At 36.5% G+C, this 18,781-nt stretch overlaps 1 protein-coding gene across 3 annotated transcripts in view; it reads left to right on the top strand.

Annotated features, from left to right (window-relative positions):
- The first annotated feature begins 3,236 nt into the window (after positions 1-3,236).
- The window catches only part of LOC116178070 (protein yellow-like), a 34,111-nt gene continuing 18,566 nt past the window's right edge, over positions 3,237-18,781 (top strand). Inside the window, exon 1 of one of the 3 annotated variants that reach the window (XM_031497361.1) lies at positions 3,237-3,416. Coding sequence is in view for 2 of the 3 variants with exons in the window: in XM_031497359.1 (XP_031353219.1) it covers positions 13,686-13,848 (163 nt within the window). In the remaining variant the exon portion in view is untranslated. Of the gene's footprint in view, positions 3,417-13,540; positions 13,849-18,781 lie in introns of those variants that run through there. The other 2 variants (XM_031497365.1, XM_031497359.1) reach the window with 2 other exon arrangements.

Consider the following 18,781-nt stretch of genomic DNA (forward strand, 5'->3'; position numbering starts at 1 on the left):
AGGAGAACACATCTAGTAGTTAAAATTGTTTACCACACATATAGACGCTTTTTCAGAATTCTTTTTCCAGACCAGTTGTCTTGGCGAACTGGAGGACCATTTTCTGATTATTTGGAGACGCAAGAACATTAGAAATGCTACCCACACTGGAAGAAGCACCTTCTTCCAGTGTGGGTGGCATTTCTAATGTTCTTTTTTTATTCCGGTATCTCGCGCATTCTAACAATAAATGCGAAGCGGTGATTTCAGTGTCGCATAAATCACAGACATCTGGTGTGGTCATTTGGAACAGGTGAGAGTGGGTGGCTCTGGTGTGACCAATTCGAACTCTACTCTTGTTCCGATGGCAGGCCATAGCTCGACTTTGAGTTTCACACGCCGGAGTTTATTGTTATCTTGTTGATCCCATACTCTTCGAAACCACTTCGAACTTTTATTTTGGTATTCTCGGCTAGGATCATGTTGTGGGACTCACCAGAAGTTACAGAGTTCAGCTCTTTCGTTTCCCTCTACTCCTATGTGGAAAGAGACTCATATAAATGTAACTTTCCAGTGAGTCCTATATAGTCCTTGTTGAATTTTAATGTTGCTAGTGTAAAGTCATTCGAATTAGTGATTCTTATTGAGTATTATTTACAGTTTCTATATCCGACTGCATTCGTGTCAGACGTTAGCATTGCTTACGCAATATTTTCTGTACTGCGCTATTCACCACCCCTTTTATTTGTTTGTTGTATTGTTTTCTGTTACAGGAAAGGTTGAACGCGCCCTTTTGAGCTCACAAAGTGCGACCCGAAATTCAAAGATAATTTTTCTATTTGGTCGCCTCCTTGATTACTGGTTTTCAATACAATCGAATTGTAATTATTACATTCCGCGTAAGCTTGTTTTGATATTAACATTTTCTCTGGCTAGGTACGTGTCGATTCCTTTTTTATTACCAAAAATTAATTTAATTTCAAACATTGGCATAGCAGATCTATATGTTACAGTGACCTATTTGTAATCATTGATTATGATTGTGACATCAATTATTGCTTATGTTCTATTCCTATCAAGTATTTTATTCCTTGAGCTTTTCAAGACCTGAACAAAGATCTCTTAGTCTGGCTTGTTTACCCTTTTGGTAAATGTTCTCTCCTCTCTTTTGAAAGAGACTAAAGACTAAGTGGCACCTATCCGGTCTACTATTACTACATGCCCCTTTTGCTTCGTTTGGTAGTGTACAAGAACTCGGATATTCACCCCGACCCACCGCTACTTTGCCTGAGCTTATCGTATGCTTATGTCAAGGTAATTTTGTTACTTTAGTAAGTAAGTTAGGGGTAAAAAACGAAATTCGAGAAAAATTTCAAAGAGCTGTAACTTTTGATCTAGTAGCCCAATTTTGGAACTGTTTGAAATTATGGATTCTACAGGCCACATTCTATAAGAAAAATTTTTTTTCCGGGTCGATCTGAGACAATTTTTTTTCGGGGCTTACAAAAAGGCAGTGTATAACCTTCCTTTTTTGCCAAAAATCGACTGCACCAAAATTTCTCGGGAAAACACTTTTTCTTATTAATTTTGGTGCGTAGAATCCAAAACGATTCGTACTCTTTCGATTAGACTTGTCAATCAAAAGTTAGGGGTAAAAAACGAAATTCGAGAAAAATTTCAAAGCGCTGTAACTTTTGATCTAGTAGCCCAATTTTGGACCTGTTTGAAATTATGGATTCTACAGGCCACATTCTACAGAGTGAGCAACAAAGATTGAAGCGTGCCGCTTCAGCTAAATTGGCAATGTGCCGCTCATAGCATATGCTGATTTGATACAAGATACGAAATACGAATAGACGCACGTCACCGTGACAGCGCAGAACGTCATTTTCGTATACAACTCCATACAAAGAAGGTAGTTTTGATATTAATAGGAACAAGCGGTGATGACGCACGCTTCAATCATTGTTGCTCACTCTGTATAAGAAAATTTTTTTTTCGGGTCGATCTGAGACAATTTTTTTTTCGGGGCTTACAAAAAGGCAGTGTATAACCTTCCTTTTTTTCCAAAAATCGAATGCACCAAAATTTCTCGAGAAAACACTTTTTCTTATTAATTTTGGTGCGTAGAATCCAAAACGATTCGTACTTTTTCGATTAATAATAATACGCTTTTACTCCCCTTAAATTTGTATATAACAATAGAAATATAAAAAAGCTAACCCCATACAAAGTATAACTTGATTTTTTAAGTAGTATTAAGACTTTTATCTAGTATACTATTTTAAATTTTTAATGTAGTTGAGTGACAAGTATTCGAATACTTTTCAAAGTATTCGAATACTTTTTATAGTATTCGAATACAGTCTAAAGTAATTGAAGATTCGCTTGTGCTGGACGTAAAAGTATTTAGTATTCAAATACTTTTTGAAAGTATTCTGCCCAGCTCTGAGTCTGGTACAAGAACCAAAAGAAATAAGAAACGTTTTATAAAAATTTGGACTAAGTTTGGATAAATAAGAAATATTGTTATATAGGTACTTTGGGTTAGGCCATGAATTTCTAATATGAATTTGAAGACTTATTAATACTACCTACGTTGTTTTTATTGCCTTGTGGTAAATTACAAAATCACTAAGTAAATGCTATTGTTGCTGAGTGTAAGGTGATGTAATATCCTAGTAACTGCATTTTTTAAATAAAATGTTTAATGCATGACTTTAGATGTGAGATATTGTTAAAGAATAGTTGAGCATTTCATAAAAGTGGCACATATTCGATTCGCTTCAATAAGCAAGAACTCTTCGCAAAGCGATACAGACTGAAGAACACATTCATACGGAAATAGTATTGAATTTATTTGCCTTTGTAATTCTACGTTATTACAGCAGTGATTATACAATATTTGTTTTCCAAAATGTCAAAGCCACCATCATTTCAGTATTTTATGGTAATGTAGATTTTTCTGGTACTTTTTCACCTTGACAAAGAAGAAAAATGTTACTTCTGCACACTTCCACGCACATCTGAAGTAAGTTAAGGCGAAGAATAATAATAGAGGGATGCACCAAAGAATACCATAATTAAAGAAAAAAAAACATGTTATTAATAAATTAATAGTAAGTACTTATTCCACGCCAATGTATAATTGCAATTACGCTGGGAAATCAAGCCGCGTGCTGTATCGACATAAGTAATTAGTAGTTATTTGTAAAAGAAACCGGAAATTTCGAATTACCCAATACAAATGAAAATTGAAGAAGAGAACAACCAATCAGACTACTCGCTTGGATAACTTTTAATCATCTTCTGTTAAATATATAAATAAATGTGGTACACGCAACAGTGTCCCACGACTTGTATTACCGTATACTTATGACAAATTTTGTGTACGTCAGTGGTGCGTGACAATTTGAACGTCATTAATATGAAAACTGGTAAGTTGTTTTTTTAACATTTTGCGAGGTCCTTGTACTGTGACGTTACTTGTGGATTTGGTACCATTGTGCGAATTACGTGGTAAATCCTCTGAATGAAGCAAGCATGTTGCACTTTGATCTAAATTCTATTATCGAAACGGATAAAATTTTCTACGAAAACGTTTCTGATAAGTTGGCGAGTACCGCAAAGAGTCAACGCGATTCTACAGAAATGGTCGAAGTAACGGGAAACAATAGCAGTATATGGGCAAGTGTGTTTTTGCCTAAATTATGCAAGCTCACGTATACCGAGAAATTTATTGACTTACTCGATGATGTGGATGGTTTTTCCCTGGTTGTGATGTGGGCACGAGTTAAGTGTATCGTGTGGATACCAAATGGGTAGTACTACCCTATTAAAGCATTTCCCGAAAGATATATGGGTTGAGATTTGCAGCAGCCGGTTGCTTGCACTCTTCCCTTAATGAAAGATTTAATATTAAGGGTAGTAGTTCTCGTTTTTCAAAAAACGAAACTGCCGCTGACATATTTAACGTAAAGGTCCGACATTCTCCCGAGCTAATGGAGAAATGTACTTACAACTTTATTTAGAGTGTAGGAGACAGAATCTGAATTAAAATCAATTTAAAAATAGTCGTTTGGTGGTGTAGTTGAAAGCCTGAAACCCTTAAGCTATTTAATTAATACAATTCTGCTTAAACAAGTAAGTACTTGTGCCTACCTAATAATTTATCATTTTGCGGCACATCTCAAGGGGTTTAGCGAACGATTTACATTTACTCCCGAATCAGTATCTCTCCACGTTGCCCCTCTGAGAATTCTCTTCTACGCTCTTCAAACAAACCCCAAATTTGGGAATTGCATACTAACAGTGACCTTTGCTGAAATTTTCTGAAATCGTTTGCATCCTATCAACAGAGATTCTGCTTATTTGCGGATTCCGAGCTAGGGCGATTCTGCCCTTTTATTTCTAAGAATATGTGTACCGAATTTGGTTTCAAAAGGTTTAGCCGTTTAGCGAGAAATCCAGACAGACAGGCCGACATCTTCGAGATTTTGTTTGATTCGGACTCCTGGTGCTTGAAAACGTGTATTTCCGCCTAAAAATTTTTCATTTTCATTTTTTCCCACATGCAATACCTCCCTTTGCACGCCCTTTTTTGGTCTTTCGTAAATAATTCGTAAACGGTGGCCCATAGCAGAAAAAGTATACTTATGTAATAAAATTCTTCACACAAAAGGTTATAGACACTTTTTGGCTAGGTTCCATATTTAAAAAGAGTATCCCCTCTCCATATATGAAAAAAGAGCCACAGTGTTTCTTTCAAGTGGAGAACAGCATATTGATTTCCGGCTAAAAAATGTTTTAGATTTTTATTTGTAGGACTGAACTTGCGTATAAAATCTTCTATGTAGATCATTTAAGTATAAAAAAAATGTTTCTACAATCTATATCCAAAGTAGTCATCTTTTTCGAGGAATGTAACTTTGTGCGACAAAATAAAAAAAACGCCTGCTCTCCCAATTAATTGACTATAAATCAAATATGCGTTGCTCATAGTATCCACCGAGTAAATGACATCTAAGATGTCACATCTTTAATTTGAGTGAAAGATGTAAATTTTTGGAAATATGTGAACTGCTCGATTGTAGAAAAAATCTTGTGTGTAATTCGAGCGCAAATTGATTGTCGATTTCAAGAGTTTGCCGAGCTCCTTCGTCGCGCGTCAACTGTCTCTTTCAATGGACAATATATCATTTTGCGCTCTTAATACACAAATAGCTATTTTGCTATGGGCCACCGTTTACGAGTTATTTACAAAAAACTAAAAAAGGGCCCTTTGCAAACAGGATTACAGTGCAGAATGAGTAAAAACATTAGTTGTAAAATCGTGATTCAGTGATAATCGTATTCGCAGAAGGACAAACTAATTAAACGCGCCAGCTTATTTTCATTGACAAATAGTGTTTTTTAAACAGAAGAATGTTCTTTCCAAAGCACTTTTTGCAAAAACGGTTTTTTCCATATTTTGACGGAATCTTAAAGTTGAAACATATCATATGATACATCATTGTAATCAACGAGCTTTGTTCAAAAATGTATCTTCCAAGTCAGAAGTCCAAGTCATTGCCTTGCATTTTTCGATAACATATTTGGATTCCTCATAAAAAGTGCTTTTAAACAATTTAGTTTAAAACGTCCACTTTTGCCGTTTTCGAAATAAAAGGGAAAATCTAAAATTGAAAATTTCGTTTTTTTCAAAAATCTCGGCAATCTCTGAATGGCATATTATTGGGCACCAAAAAAACGCAAATTTACCCCAATTTAAGCTACATTGCATCTCTTTAAATAACCGAGATCCCCATGTTGGACCTCGAAAAACGGGTACCGTGTATATTATATGTAAGCCCTTAATCAACACATTTTTGGGAAAGACAAGCGACATAATTTTGAATAGTTCGTGTAGTTCCAATTTTGCCTCGAATATGTGGTTGGAGCTCCCCGAGGAGCTCCCCTAACAATTGTGTAATAAAGTCCCGAGCGATTTCGGTGCCTCCTGGGGGTGGGGGACCTGTTCACTTTTACCGTATAAATGGATGGTTGTAGGGAATTAAATTTCCTTCAAGAATAATTGACATGTGTGGTGACTTTATCTAAAACAAAAATGAAATGAAATTTCGTCAGAAAAAATAATGTCCAATTCAGATGTACAATTCCTCTTCATCTTCTGCTAGGATTGGTGAGGAGTTAAACCAGCTCCTCGGACAGTTGGCAAATGCAATTGTACAACATATCCAGGGGCGGACTGGGTAATTGCGGGCCAGGTGGAATTGCATAGGTTACGGGCCATTAAAGTATTAGTGTAGTAATGATGGTGGCGCGGGGGGGGGGGGGGGGTAGCTCTGAGGTGCACCACAAAAACATTTTAAAGTACTCCTTTCTCGAAAATAAATTACCTGATAATTAAAAGTAACAAAATGTACAATCCACACGAGGTGCGTCGCCTATCATTGTAATTCAGCACTTTCATGCTACGACAAAACATGATAAATTCATTGTAAAGCACTTCAATTAAAACAGAATTTTTAACAACTTATTATCAACCCCAATTAGAGAAACGTGTTAATAATTTATTAATAGTGCAAGAAACTAAATACAGCACATACTTATAAATTTCCAACGGGCCATTATGATCTACGGCCCAGGTGGCAATGGCAATCGCCACCCCCCCCCCCCCCGGGCAGTGCGCCCCTGGTTATACACTGCCTTTTTTTGAGCCCCGAAAAAAACTTTGTCTCAGATCGACCCGGAAAAAAAATTTTCTTATAGAATGTGGCCTGTAGAATCCATAATTTCAAACAGTTCCAAGATTGGACTACTAGTTCAAAAGTTACAGCCCTTTGAATTTTCTTTCGAAATTGGTTTCTAGTCTATAACTTTTGATTGAGAAGCCTGATCGAAAAAGTACGAATTGTTTTGGATTCTATGCACCAAAATTAATAAGAAAAAGTGTTTTCCCGAGAAATTTTAGTGTAGTCGAATTTTGGAAAAAAAGGAAGGGGCGGGCTGGGTACTTATGGGCCATTAAAGTATTACTGTAGTAATGAAGGTGACGGGGGGGGGGGGGTAGCTCTGAGGTGCACCACAAAAACATTGTAAAGTACTCCTTTCTCGAAAATAAATTACCATATAGTTTTTTTAAATTGCAGCTGATAATTAAAAGTAACAAAATAACAACCCACACGAGGTGCGTCACCTATCATTGTATTTCAGCACTTACATGCTACGACAAAAAATGATAAATTCATTGTAAAACACTTCAATTAAAACTAGTATATTAAGATACAAGTGTATAATCAAGTCTTTAAAGCACGCGCAACGAGTTTAAGGGCACGANAAATATGCGTTGCTCATAGTATCCAACGAGTAAATGACATCTAAGATGTCACATCTTTAATTTGAGTGAAAGATGTAAATTTTTGGAAATATGTGAACTGCTCGATTGTAGAAAAAATCTTGTGTGTAATTCGAGCGCAAATTGATTGTCGATTTCAAGAGTTTGCCGAGCTCCTTCGTCGCGCGTCAACTGTCTCTTTCAATGGACAATATATCATTTTGCGCTCTTAATACACAAATAGCTATTTTGCTATGGGCCACCGTTTACGAGTTATTTACAAAAAACTAAAAAAGGGCCCTTTGCAAACAGGATTACAGTGCAGAATGAGTAAAAACATTAGTTGTAAAATCGTGATTCAGTGATAATCGTATTCGCAGAAGGACAAACTAATTAAACGCGCCAGCTCCAGCTTATTTTCATTGACAAATAGTGTTTTTTAAACAGAAGAATGTTCTTTCCAAAGCACTTTTTGCAAAAACGGTTTTTTCCATATTTTGACGGAATCTTAAAGTTGAAACATATCATATGATACATCATTGTAATCAACGAGCTTTGTTCAAAAATGTATCTTCCAAGTCAGAAGTCCAAGTCATTGCCTTGCATTTTTCGATAACATATTTGGATTCCTCATAAAAAGTGCTTTTAAACAATTTAGTTTAAAACGTCCACTTTTGCCGTTTTCGAAATAAAAGGGAAAATCTAAAATTGAAAATTTCGTTTTTTTCAAAAATCTCGGCAATCTCTGAATGGCATATTATTGGGCACCAAAAAAACGCAAATTTGCCCCAATTTAAGCTACATTGCATCTCTTTAAATAACCGAGATCCCCATGTTGGACCTCGAAAAACGGGTACCGTGTATATTATATGTAAGCCCTTAATCAACACATTTTTGGGAAAGACAAGCGACATAATTTTGAATAGTTCGTGTAGTTCCAATTTTGCCTCGAATATGTGGTTGGAGCTCCCCGAGGAGCTCCCCTAACAATTGTGTAATAAAGTCCCGAGCGATTTCGGTGCCTCCTGGGGGTGGGGGACCTGTTCACTTTTACCGTATAAATGGATGGTTGTAGGGAATTAAATTTCCTTCAAGAATAATTGACATGTGTGGTGACTTTATCTAAAACAAAAATGAAATGAAATTTCGTCAGAAAAAATAATGTCCAATTCAGATGTACAATTCCTCTTCATCTTCTGCTAGGATTGGTGAGGAGTTAAACCAGCTCCTCGGACAGTTGGCAAATGCAATTGTACAACATATCCAGGGGCGGACTGGGTAATTGCGGGCCAGGTGGAATTGCATAGGTTACGGGCCATTAAAGTAATTATGTAGTAATGATAGTGGCAGGAGGGAGGGGGTAGCTCTGAGGTGCACCACAAAAACATTTTAAAGTACTCCTTTCTCGAAAATAAATTACCTGATAATTAAAAGTAACAAAATGTACAATCCACACGAGGTGCGTCGCCTATCATTGTAATTCAGCACTTTCATGCTACGACAAAACATGATAAATTCATTGTAAAGCACTTCAATTAAAACAGAATTTTTAACAACTTATTATCAACCCCAATTAGAGAAACGTGTTAATAATTTATTAATAGTGCAAGAAACTAAATACAGCACATACTTATAAATTTCCAACGGGCCATTATGATCTACAGGCCCAGGTGGCAATCGCCCCCCCCCCCCCCCCCGTGCCAGTCCGCCCCTGAAAATATCCCAGCCTTCTTCCATCCACCGCTATCCCCGCCATTTTTTGCCATTGTTTTACTATCATCGTCCTCATTTACTGTACATATATTTTTGAATCGTGAACTTTTTGCAATGGTATTTAGCCTGAGGTTTCATTACCATGGTGATCTCTGCAAAGATTGACTCTAACCCTCAAAGGCATAAGGGACACTCGAAATATTTGAGAAACGAGAGACAAGACAGGATATTGGAACTTCGAGCAGAGACTTTGGTCAAAAGTACAACAAGGATTTTGTCACCCTCTCTTCGCTTTTAAAAAAACCGCTTTGCAACACCCTTTGATCGCTCACACTATTTACCCGTCATTTAGAACTCAAGCGTGTCTCATTCTCTTGGTCATTTCCTCATTATTCGCAGGTATTTTGTAATTACACACAAGAAACCGCAAATGTTTTCCTTTCGCTTTTTTCTAACATCAAGCGTGAGAGAATTCGTTTGGTAAACCTCCAGCCTTGATCATGAGAGACGACCAACGAATGGAGTCTCTTCCAGTTTTGGGCAACGATTATTTTTGAAATAGATACACTTCAAGTAATAACATTGTACGGGATATTCTTATGGTATACTCTTACTTGAAATCGTTCCTAAAAATGTGAGGTATGTGATAGGTTAAAGTCAAAAATTCTGTAATTCCACATATTTCAATACAAACTTCCAAAGGTGCACCGTCATGTACAATCGAACTGATTTCAAGGACAGAAATTACTCGCGAATTAAAATCGTAATAAGCATTAATTGAATTATTTGTCTGCGATCACTTCCTCAATCAAATCTTTACTAACTTTGTTGTAAGGTAACCATGCGAAGAATACCAGCAGTTCCAATCTTCAAAATCGATGCTCAGGTACTCATTGTCTCAATAGTTGCCATGTATCATCCGAAGTTCTGTTTCTTTTAAATTTGAAAGCAGCGTTTTTGAATTTGCCTCGGATTATGCATCAACTTACAGAGAAGCTGTCAAATCAAGTCAAAATTCTTAAGCAAAAACGACTTAATAATATACTAGAAGTCAATAACATAAAAATTCAGTTTTAAATTACACCGCTTCAGAGACTTTCATTTCCTTTAATTGGTGATTATAGAAAGCCAAGTAGGTCTGTGATATCTGTCGTTGCCTTGCACATTGATACCTTATCGGGGAGAGGGTATTTCCATAAGTACACAGCGTACCTAGTTAAAAACAATTACTGCGTTCAATGTCCTTGACCTCTTGGCACATTGTACATGTATGGCATCTAATTCATCAGAAATTCTCACGAGATCATGAACGTTGTAATTGCATGCCCAAAACCTTGAATAGTGCTATTAACGTGTCAACAAAGGATTGGTCCATACAGCCTACAAAACACGAAATAAATTATAGAATCTACCAGAAAGCGCACACAATACTTGTTTTTGGAAGACGCCCCCAAAGAATGATGACAATTTGGGCCTTTGACCCGCTTTGCAGCATCAAACATTTTTGAGATATCTTTGAAAATAACTGAGATATCACCCAAAATGTGAAATTTCGTTTTTATTTTCCCTAGCTTAAACGGTCCGAAATAGACGGTTTTCGTTAGTATATCTTAGGGCCACTTTTTCTCAGAGAATCTGAATATCTTATCAGAATTTCCATAGTACGCTACATGTGGAAGCTACAGCTACTACCTACTTTCTTTTTTGGCCTTTTGGCCATATTGAATTTTTACGGAATGAAATAGAACACAAAAAAAGAAACTCATTTGAATGCATTGCCATCATAACAATGTTGTTCAGCAAAATCTAGTTACCTGTGGATGTTTTGTTGAGAAGAATTGAATGTAAAACTTTTGATTTTTAAACTTTTCTTGTAAATTTATGTAAAATACTCATTAATTTTCTTTTTTTGTCCTGTGTCTCATTCCGTAAAAATCCAATATGACGCCCATAAGAAATAAAAAAGTAGTGGCCTGTACCTTCTACATCTAGCAGGCTATGGAAATTCTGACAACAGATTCAGATTCTCCCAAAAAAAGGGGCCATAGAAGGTGCTAACGGAATCCGTCCAAATTTGTCATTTTCAGTTTTTCGATGATATCTCAGTTATTTTCAGATTATTCAAAAATTTCAAAAACGTTATTTAATCACAAAAAGGGGATACTTTGCCCCTATTTAACCTACATTGTATCCCTCTCCGTGCAGAGATATCAATGGTGAGCCATCAACGTGAACCACCTTGTACAGTACTAAAATATTGAAATTGTTGAGACTTGTGTTTCTATTTATACAGCTTCCTAGCTTTTGTTAAAATTTTGGATGGATTGCTTGAGATATTATTTAACAATTTTCTTTCTTTGTCTCGCTCATAGTCACCATCAACACGGCCATGGAATTATTGCCATAAGAAATAGATTGTAAACTGCAGAAAAATTAGAAAATATTACTATGGGTTTGTCAAAATTTTTTTTTGATGTCAGTGAAAATAAATGAACCTCGAATGAGATTTTTCGATTTTTTGCCATAACTTCGCTATTTGTGGTAACTACGAAACTTTGAATGAGAAAATTGGCCTAAACTTTGCCCATTTAAGCGACGTTGTATCTCTTACGCTTTACGAGATCCCCCCTATAGTGGATATAAAAAAAAACACGCCCTGTATAATAATCTTTTATTTTATTTCTGCAAGGCAACAATTTTTAGGCCAAATTGGCCGCCCCCTAAAATCTCCCGTCCTAGGCTCCAGTCTATTCAGCGTGCTGGTAAATCCGCCACTGTGCTTTGGGCAAGAGTTGTAACGAGAGCGATTATTTTACGTAAATTTTTTGCGATCTTTTTTATTGAAATATGCGGAAGTTTAAAAGAAGTCAAGGTTTTAGTAATATTCCAGCAAACAAATATTCATTATGTCACATTCAAGTTTTTTTGTCGATTGTAGTTCATCGAGCTTTATTTGTCATCGCCGCCATTGCTTTCCATCATGAAATAGAGCTTTGCACGAAATTATTCATTCCGGTATGGGGAGTCAACTAGGAGAGATTTGTGTTTGCGCCGTAGCGCTAGTAAGAGATTCTGGTTTTGTTGTTTTAACCAGCAAGATTTGCGATTGGTCAGTCAACGTTTTCATATAGCCACATTTAGAGCCTAAGTATTTAAATTTGGCGTTTGGGATAACCGAGCTAAAAGAGAAGAAGTAATCTAGTTCAGAGCGACAATTAGTGTCCATAACATCCAGTAGTTTTTTGGAACTTATCATTTTGCCCCAATGGAAAAGTCGTGTTTATAAATCTAAGTTTCAATTTGGAATTATAATATAAAAAGGGCGTTTTCGCTACCCTTGACGGAACCGTGTGTAGTCATCGTGCACATTAGGTTGTCAAAAGAAGTGCCATTTTCAACATTTTCCATATAAGGATTAACGTGACATAAAATTACGTCAAGGAACATTAACGTGTAGGAGTTTAAAAGGTCGTAATCGTAATTCATTTAGATAAAGATACTATCCGTATTGATAAACAAACGTGCTATTCAGATTTTACAGCACTCTACGCAGTAGCACAACATACAAAGAAAGATACTCTAATATCCCATGTGAAATGAAATTGCGATAAATAAAACTGTTAGCAAAGTTAGATAAAGATAGTGTCCGTATTGATAGACAAAAGTGCTATTCAGATTTTACCGCGCTCTACGCAGTACCACAACATACAAAGAAAGATACTCTAATATCCCATGTGAAGTGAAATTGCGATAAATAAAACTGCTAGCAAAGTTAGATAATATTTACGTTCATTTTTGTACCGCTGAAGTTAAAACTAATCAATGCGAAAAGTTTACTAAAAGGATTTGCAAACCATTAAACTTAATTTCAAGAATATTCCCTTAAAAACGGAAGATTGAGCTTATATGAGATCTTGTACTATACTTAGGTCAAAATTAAATGCGTAGATGAAAACTACAAACAGAAATACTTTATTTAAACAAATTCCTTCTGATCATAAATGGTCTCAAGGAAAAATAATCCAAACAAGACCTCAACCTAGAAGTTACATTATATATTCTAGTGATGGTTGACAATATAGACGTAATAGGGTTCATATAATACCATGGCATAAATTCTAATCTTACTCTCGGGCTAGTAATATTCCCAATAGTGCTAAAAATGTTAAGAAATTAATATGTAGTTACCTTGGTTACGAATAATAATTAATAAAATTGATTTGTCTCCTGTCTTCTTACCTAATAACCCGGTGTAGGGGCAGAAAGTGTTCAAAAATAAGTTTTTTTAATCGAGTTTACCACTCCATGGAATAAGTTGAATATGCAAAAGGGGAAGTAGGTACAATTTATCTCAATTTGCATTCATTACCAACGTAATTTACCTAGCGCGAGAAAGTGGACTTTACAACTACACCTGATCAATGCACGCGAACATGACATACTAATACAGTTTTATTCAATTATCGCTGCCCATATTACATAACAAAATAAAACGAAAGTGCGAGGATAGAAATTTAAACTTCGAATTGATTTACGATTCAGTTGCTCGGCGATGCTAATCCTTTCACGTCGGCGGCAGACTTGCTCGCGCGCGATATAAACCAATAAACGCGTCTTTAGTAAACATTTTTGAAATGCAATCCTACGGTCGGTGATTATGCGGCTGATCATCGTGTACCTCATCTTTGTATGCATTTTAAAGTGCAACAGGTGCAAATACGGCAACCAGAAGATATCGTCCGCATCGTACCAAGTGGTCCACAGGTTCTATGGCAAGGAAAAACCAAAGGTGTACTTTGGGGATGAGCTGGACCCAGACGGTAACCTAGATTTTATACCACTTAGAAAGTTTGCAATTTTCTACAGGTGAAATTTAGCTTAAATCAATTCTAAGCGATTTGTCATTCTATATTGATATATGGTATAGCTTCCGAAAGGATCGGCTAGTAATCGAATGGTTCATTGGCTCTTTTTTTCTAACTATAGGCGTCGGTTCTGTCCGTATAAACCCTACAGTTTAAAAATGCCGATACGATATATGTTAAATTTGTGTCAAATGTCTTTTATTTTTATTAATTATCAGTAATTATTGTTAATTATTAAGTGCTTGACCAGAAGTTATAAGCATTTTGTACAGATAGGTTCATGCTGGAAAATTGTGGTAGCGTTTTTATTTAATTTCCCATTCATGTTCATTATCTGAGCCCAATATATGCAATTTTACATTGTCCTTTTACATGAGAAGAACCAAATCATTTACTAATACAGAACCTATCTCAGCGTTGGTGATATAAAAGGGAATAGGTAGAAAGTTTGCAGAGATAAAGGATAGTATGTCTTCTTACCAGGCTAATAATAATTTTACGTATTTCATGGTAAAATAAACGTACTTTAATACATAATACACTGCTAACTTAATATAACCTTTAAGTTACACTGTCAAATTCAAATTCTACCCTACTGTAGAAGGTAAAATGTTAGATACGGTAGGCCATTGCAGACAGTCAAATTATCGTTATCCATTTTTAAGGTATTTTTCGAAAGAGAAAAGAACGACAAAAACAGCGACATCAAATCTTTACCAATCGAATAACTACCCAGATCAAAGCCATTTAAATATCAATAAAATTTGCAATGGTAGCCTAAAGATTAATGACTGGTTAAATCATACAAGATACATCGTAAAACTATCGGCCTTTACAAACTAAACCAGGCCCCAATTTCGTTTATTGCCCAATACTAATAAAAACTCAGATTATTGTCGCTTAAATACTACAGATTGCAACTTATTATTACATTTTTAAGCAACATAACAACCTTTTCTTCAAGTTACCACTTTTATACGTGAAAAGCATAATTATAACAGTGCTCGTAAATTATTTTGTTTATCGCTTTTACCTAAGATTTCGCATAGTCACCCATAAAGGAAGTTGGCGTAATCCGAGTCAATCTGGTCTCGTTACTAACTACTAGTGATGGTCAATGTATTTATAACATAACATAATATAAATAGTTGTATTAATTATGTACTACAATTCCATAATTTAAAAAGATTTCTCCACATGCAGAAATATAAAGAAGTACTAATAAAATAGCGAACATATTTTTTTATTTGGGGTTTATTTTTAAGTGGGCGGGGTCTGCTCTACCAATACAGCCCACTATACATTTAACAATATCCATGCCCGAACCCGGACTCGAACCAGGGGCCCTTAGTCCCACTGCGCCACGCAGGCCGACAGTGTATGGAATATATACCGAGGCGTGTGAGGGAAAACGAAAGACGTGGAAGGAATATGTCATACGAGTAGAAGTGGAGGGGAAGAAAATGAGAGTGATAGCGATATACAACAGAGAAGGAATATGGTAATTGAGTGGGGGGGGGGGGGGGGGGGTATGCCAGCCAGTACAGGAATTAAAAGTACAGATGGGAACAGGGAAAAGTGTTACTGGAATTATCAGAAAGGAGAGGAAATATGGAGGGAGATAGAAGGGTTAATTCACATACATGGGAGAGAGAGGGAGGTCGGTAATTGATTGCACAATAGCAAATGAAAAAATACTGGAATGGATTGAATCAGATCACCAACCGATGGAATTGAGTCTAAAAGAGAAAATAAAAAGATCAAGAAATAACAAGACGCAAAGACGAAGGAAGATGCATTTATGGATAACTGACACGGACAAAGAAAAAAGAGTGGAAATAGAGCAAAAACAGGTGAGAGAATGGAAACAAAATAGAAAACGTAAAGAAAAGAAGATGGGGAAACAGAAAGAATACGAAGAGCAAATCTGGGAATTAAAAACATAACAGGATTTTCGGAAGGTGATAAACAGAGAAAAAAAGAAGTATAGAACAAACGGAAGGGAAATACAATTGAAGAAATTGAAACATTTTGTCAAGTTACTACAGGGAAAACAGGAGAAAGAGGAGGGTATGGAAAAGAGGAGGTCGAAGATGATATAACAAGGGAGGAGAATGAGTCGCAATTAAAAAGACTGGAGAAAAGAAAAGTGGCTAGGAGAGACCAGATATATGTACTAAGGCTTGGATTTTCGCCGGAAATGATGAGAAATCTGTAAACAAGGTATAGAAAAGAGGGGGCATTGTTAAGTTCCGATCTTCAAAAGAGGAAACAAAGATTGCGTGGGAAATTGTAGGGGAATTACTATAATGACTACGGGCGGCATATAGAATCTCTTCAATGATACTGAACGAAAGATCAAAAGAAATGGAAGAGAAGGGGATGTTGGAGAAAATACAAATGAGTTTCAGGAAAGGGAGGGGAACGATTTACTGCATATACGAGAGTGGTCCGATAAGTACTTAACCTACAAAAGACAAACGAAAATTTTGGAAAAGTGCTCATTTTCCATTTTAAAGCCCGCTTCCAAACGCGGCCAAAACAAAGTTATCGTCCGATTCGGTTGATATTTTTTTTTACAGTAGGCGAAAATGTACTGCATGATAGTAAATTTCTCTTGCGATAGTGGCGCTATACGGCGGCGATTCTAGGTACTATACGAGTATCAACTACACAGATTAATGGAAAAGGAAAAGGGAAAAAAGGGCGGAAAGGCGTTCGCGTTTTTCATGGATCTAAAGTCAGAGTTTGACAGAGTGGAAAGGGAAGAAGTATGGAGGATGATGGAAGATGGCGAAATTGACAAAAAGTTAAAGGACAGAATCAAGAACTATACGGCGAGAGACAAGATTGAGGGTAAGAATAGAAGGGAAGGAGTCTTAAGTGTTTTGGACATGTGAAGGACTAAGACAGGGATGCCCACTTGGCCAAAACATTATTTAATCTCTGCTTAAGAGACTACCAAGGTGGAGGGATAGTAGTGGGAAGAAGAAAATATGGTCCCTGGCATACGTAGACGACGTCGTGATCACGGCAACAGAGGCAGAACAACTAAGAAATAATAGGAGGAATGGAAAGGTATTGGAAAAGGAAAGAACAAGAAGACGAAAGAAAATGTAGAATAAGCGGAGAGGAACAAGTAGGCATAGGACACATGTTGTGGTGCGACGAAGTTTAGTAGTTCGCACGCAATCTGTGAGCTTTAAAATTAAACGGAAAATAAAATATTATTAAAGAAGAAAAAAATAGAATTACACTCAATAAACTCTACGGCAGCGGTTACAACGGTGGAACGGTAAACTCGGGCGCCACCAAGGGATACTGCAACTTTAACTAACATTAATTCGATCTCATGTTCTAAATAACAAGAGCTTTCGGACATAGCACAAATCTTCATCTTTAACTCCTAGAACCAACATAAATACTTTCGGTACGACACCATTCGTAACGCTCAACGTAAAACGCTTCTACATACCGGGTGTTCGTCTACAGAGTGGTCACGAAAGCTGGTAAACGTCAAGGCGGAAAACGGGCGCTTCGTTATAGAGATGGAAATAAGACGAAGAAGTAGGGGAGGTGCTGGAGCTTTATTTTGTTTCAATTGCAAAGTTTTGCCAAGCTGGCGTCAAATAAAGAATGATGTACCAAGACGTGTCATCAGCGAAAAACTTAGGATCATCCGTAGCTACATTACTGTTCATTTACCACGTTCAGGAGTGAAGAAAAATGTGTGGAAAATGCAGGTACAAGAATTGAAACAGACTAGCGACCACGTGGAAGAGCTTGGAGTGAACTTTACAGAAGAAGAGCAAGAAAAAGGAGGAGCCGTAGCGAATATTATACCTTGTTGAATCTGAAAAGCAACAGTGATGCTTTGTGATTTGAGAAAACTGAGAGCAATATTTAGAAATGTACCACAAGAAATTAAGCGCGGGTGATAGAATAAATGAGGTTAGAAAAAGGTTGGAGGGAATAGCCAATAGAATTACTATGGATGCGAAAAATGAAGATGATACAAGTTGTCAAATTTTACTTTCACTACCGCATTGGAAGATTAGAGATACGTGAAGATAGTTGTTTTCGGTTGGTCAAAAAATTAGTTAATTTGTGGTGGAACATATGGTAGCTGGTAGGCATCACACCACAATTGGCAGTAGAATCAACACCCTACGCTGTGCGAAACAATCATCCCGACCGTCGAATAGTGCTTTATAAGTGAGCGTGCACGCGCTAGAATCCGAAGACGAGCTGTCGTGTAGTGAGGCAACGACGAAGATGAGCTGTCCTATAGTGAGGCATTACGACTACACAACCGTAGCACAATCGAGTTTAAAAAAGAAAAAAAAATTAATTTTACTCCGTTCAGTTGGATTTTTGAAATATCATCATTTGCTATATAAGGTTTTTTTTTTAATTGTTAATGTGTGCCATTTAAATTGTGAAATGTATGGTCACTTACGATTTGTGAAATATTATATAGAGTATTCAATTCGTTTTTAGTGAAACATTACCCACAATAATTTTATATTTATACCACAAACATTACAGAGATGAACCAAGGTAGGTTCTAGTTCCAACCTCGGTTCTAACATTACGCCACATGCTATTTTTGAGATATTAGGGGTTATATAACGGGTGTCCCAAAATTAACGCAAGATTTGAATTTGCCGCCATTTGTGCGGTGAAGTGTTGGCAACCCTGAAAAAAAAGCAATTTGACAGCTAACAGTATAGGGTTATTAAAAATGGAGCGTTACACGATAGAACAACGTGTCTTCATTATTAAAGAATATTTCAAAAATAGTGAAAGCTTGGCGGCTGCAGTTCGAAAATTTCATACAAAATATGGTCGGAATAGTGTTTTAACTTCGTCAACTGTGAAGAGATTA

Source organism: Photinus pyralis, unplaced genomic scaffold (assembly GCF_008802855.1).
Source record: "Photinus pyralis isolate 1611_PpyrPB1 unplaced genomic scaffold, Ppyr1.3 Ppyr1.4_LG8, whole genome shotgun sequence".
NCBI lineage: Eukaryota > Metazoa > Arthropoda > Insecta > Coleoptera > Lampyridae > Photinus > Photinus pyralis.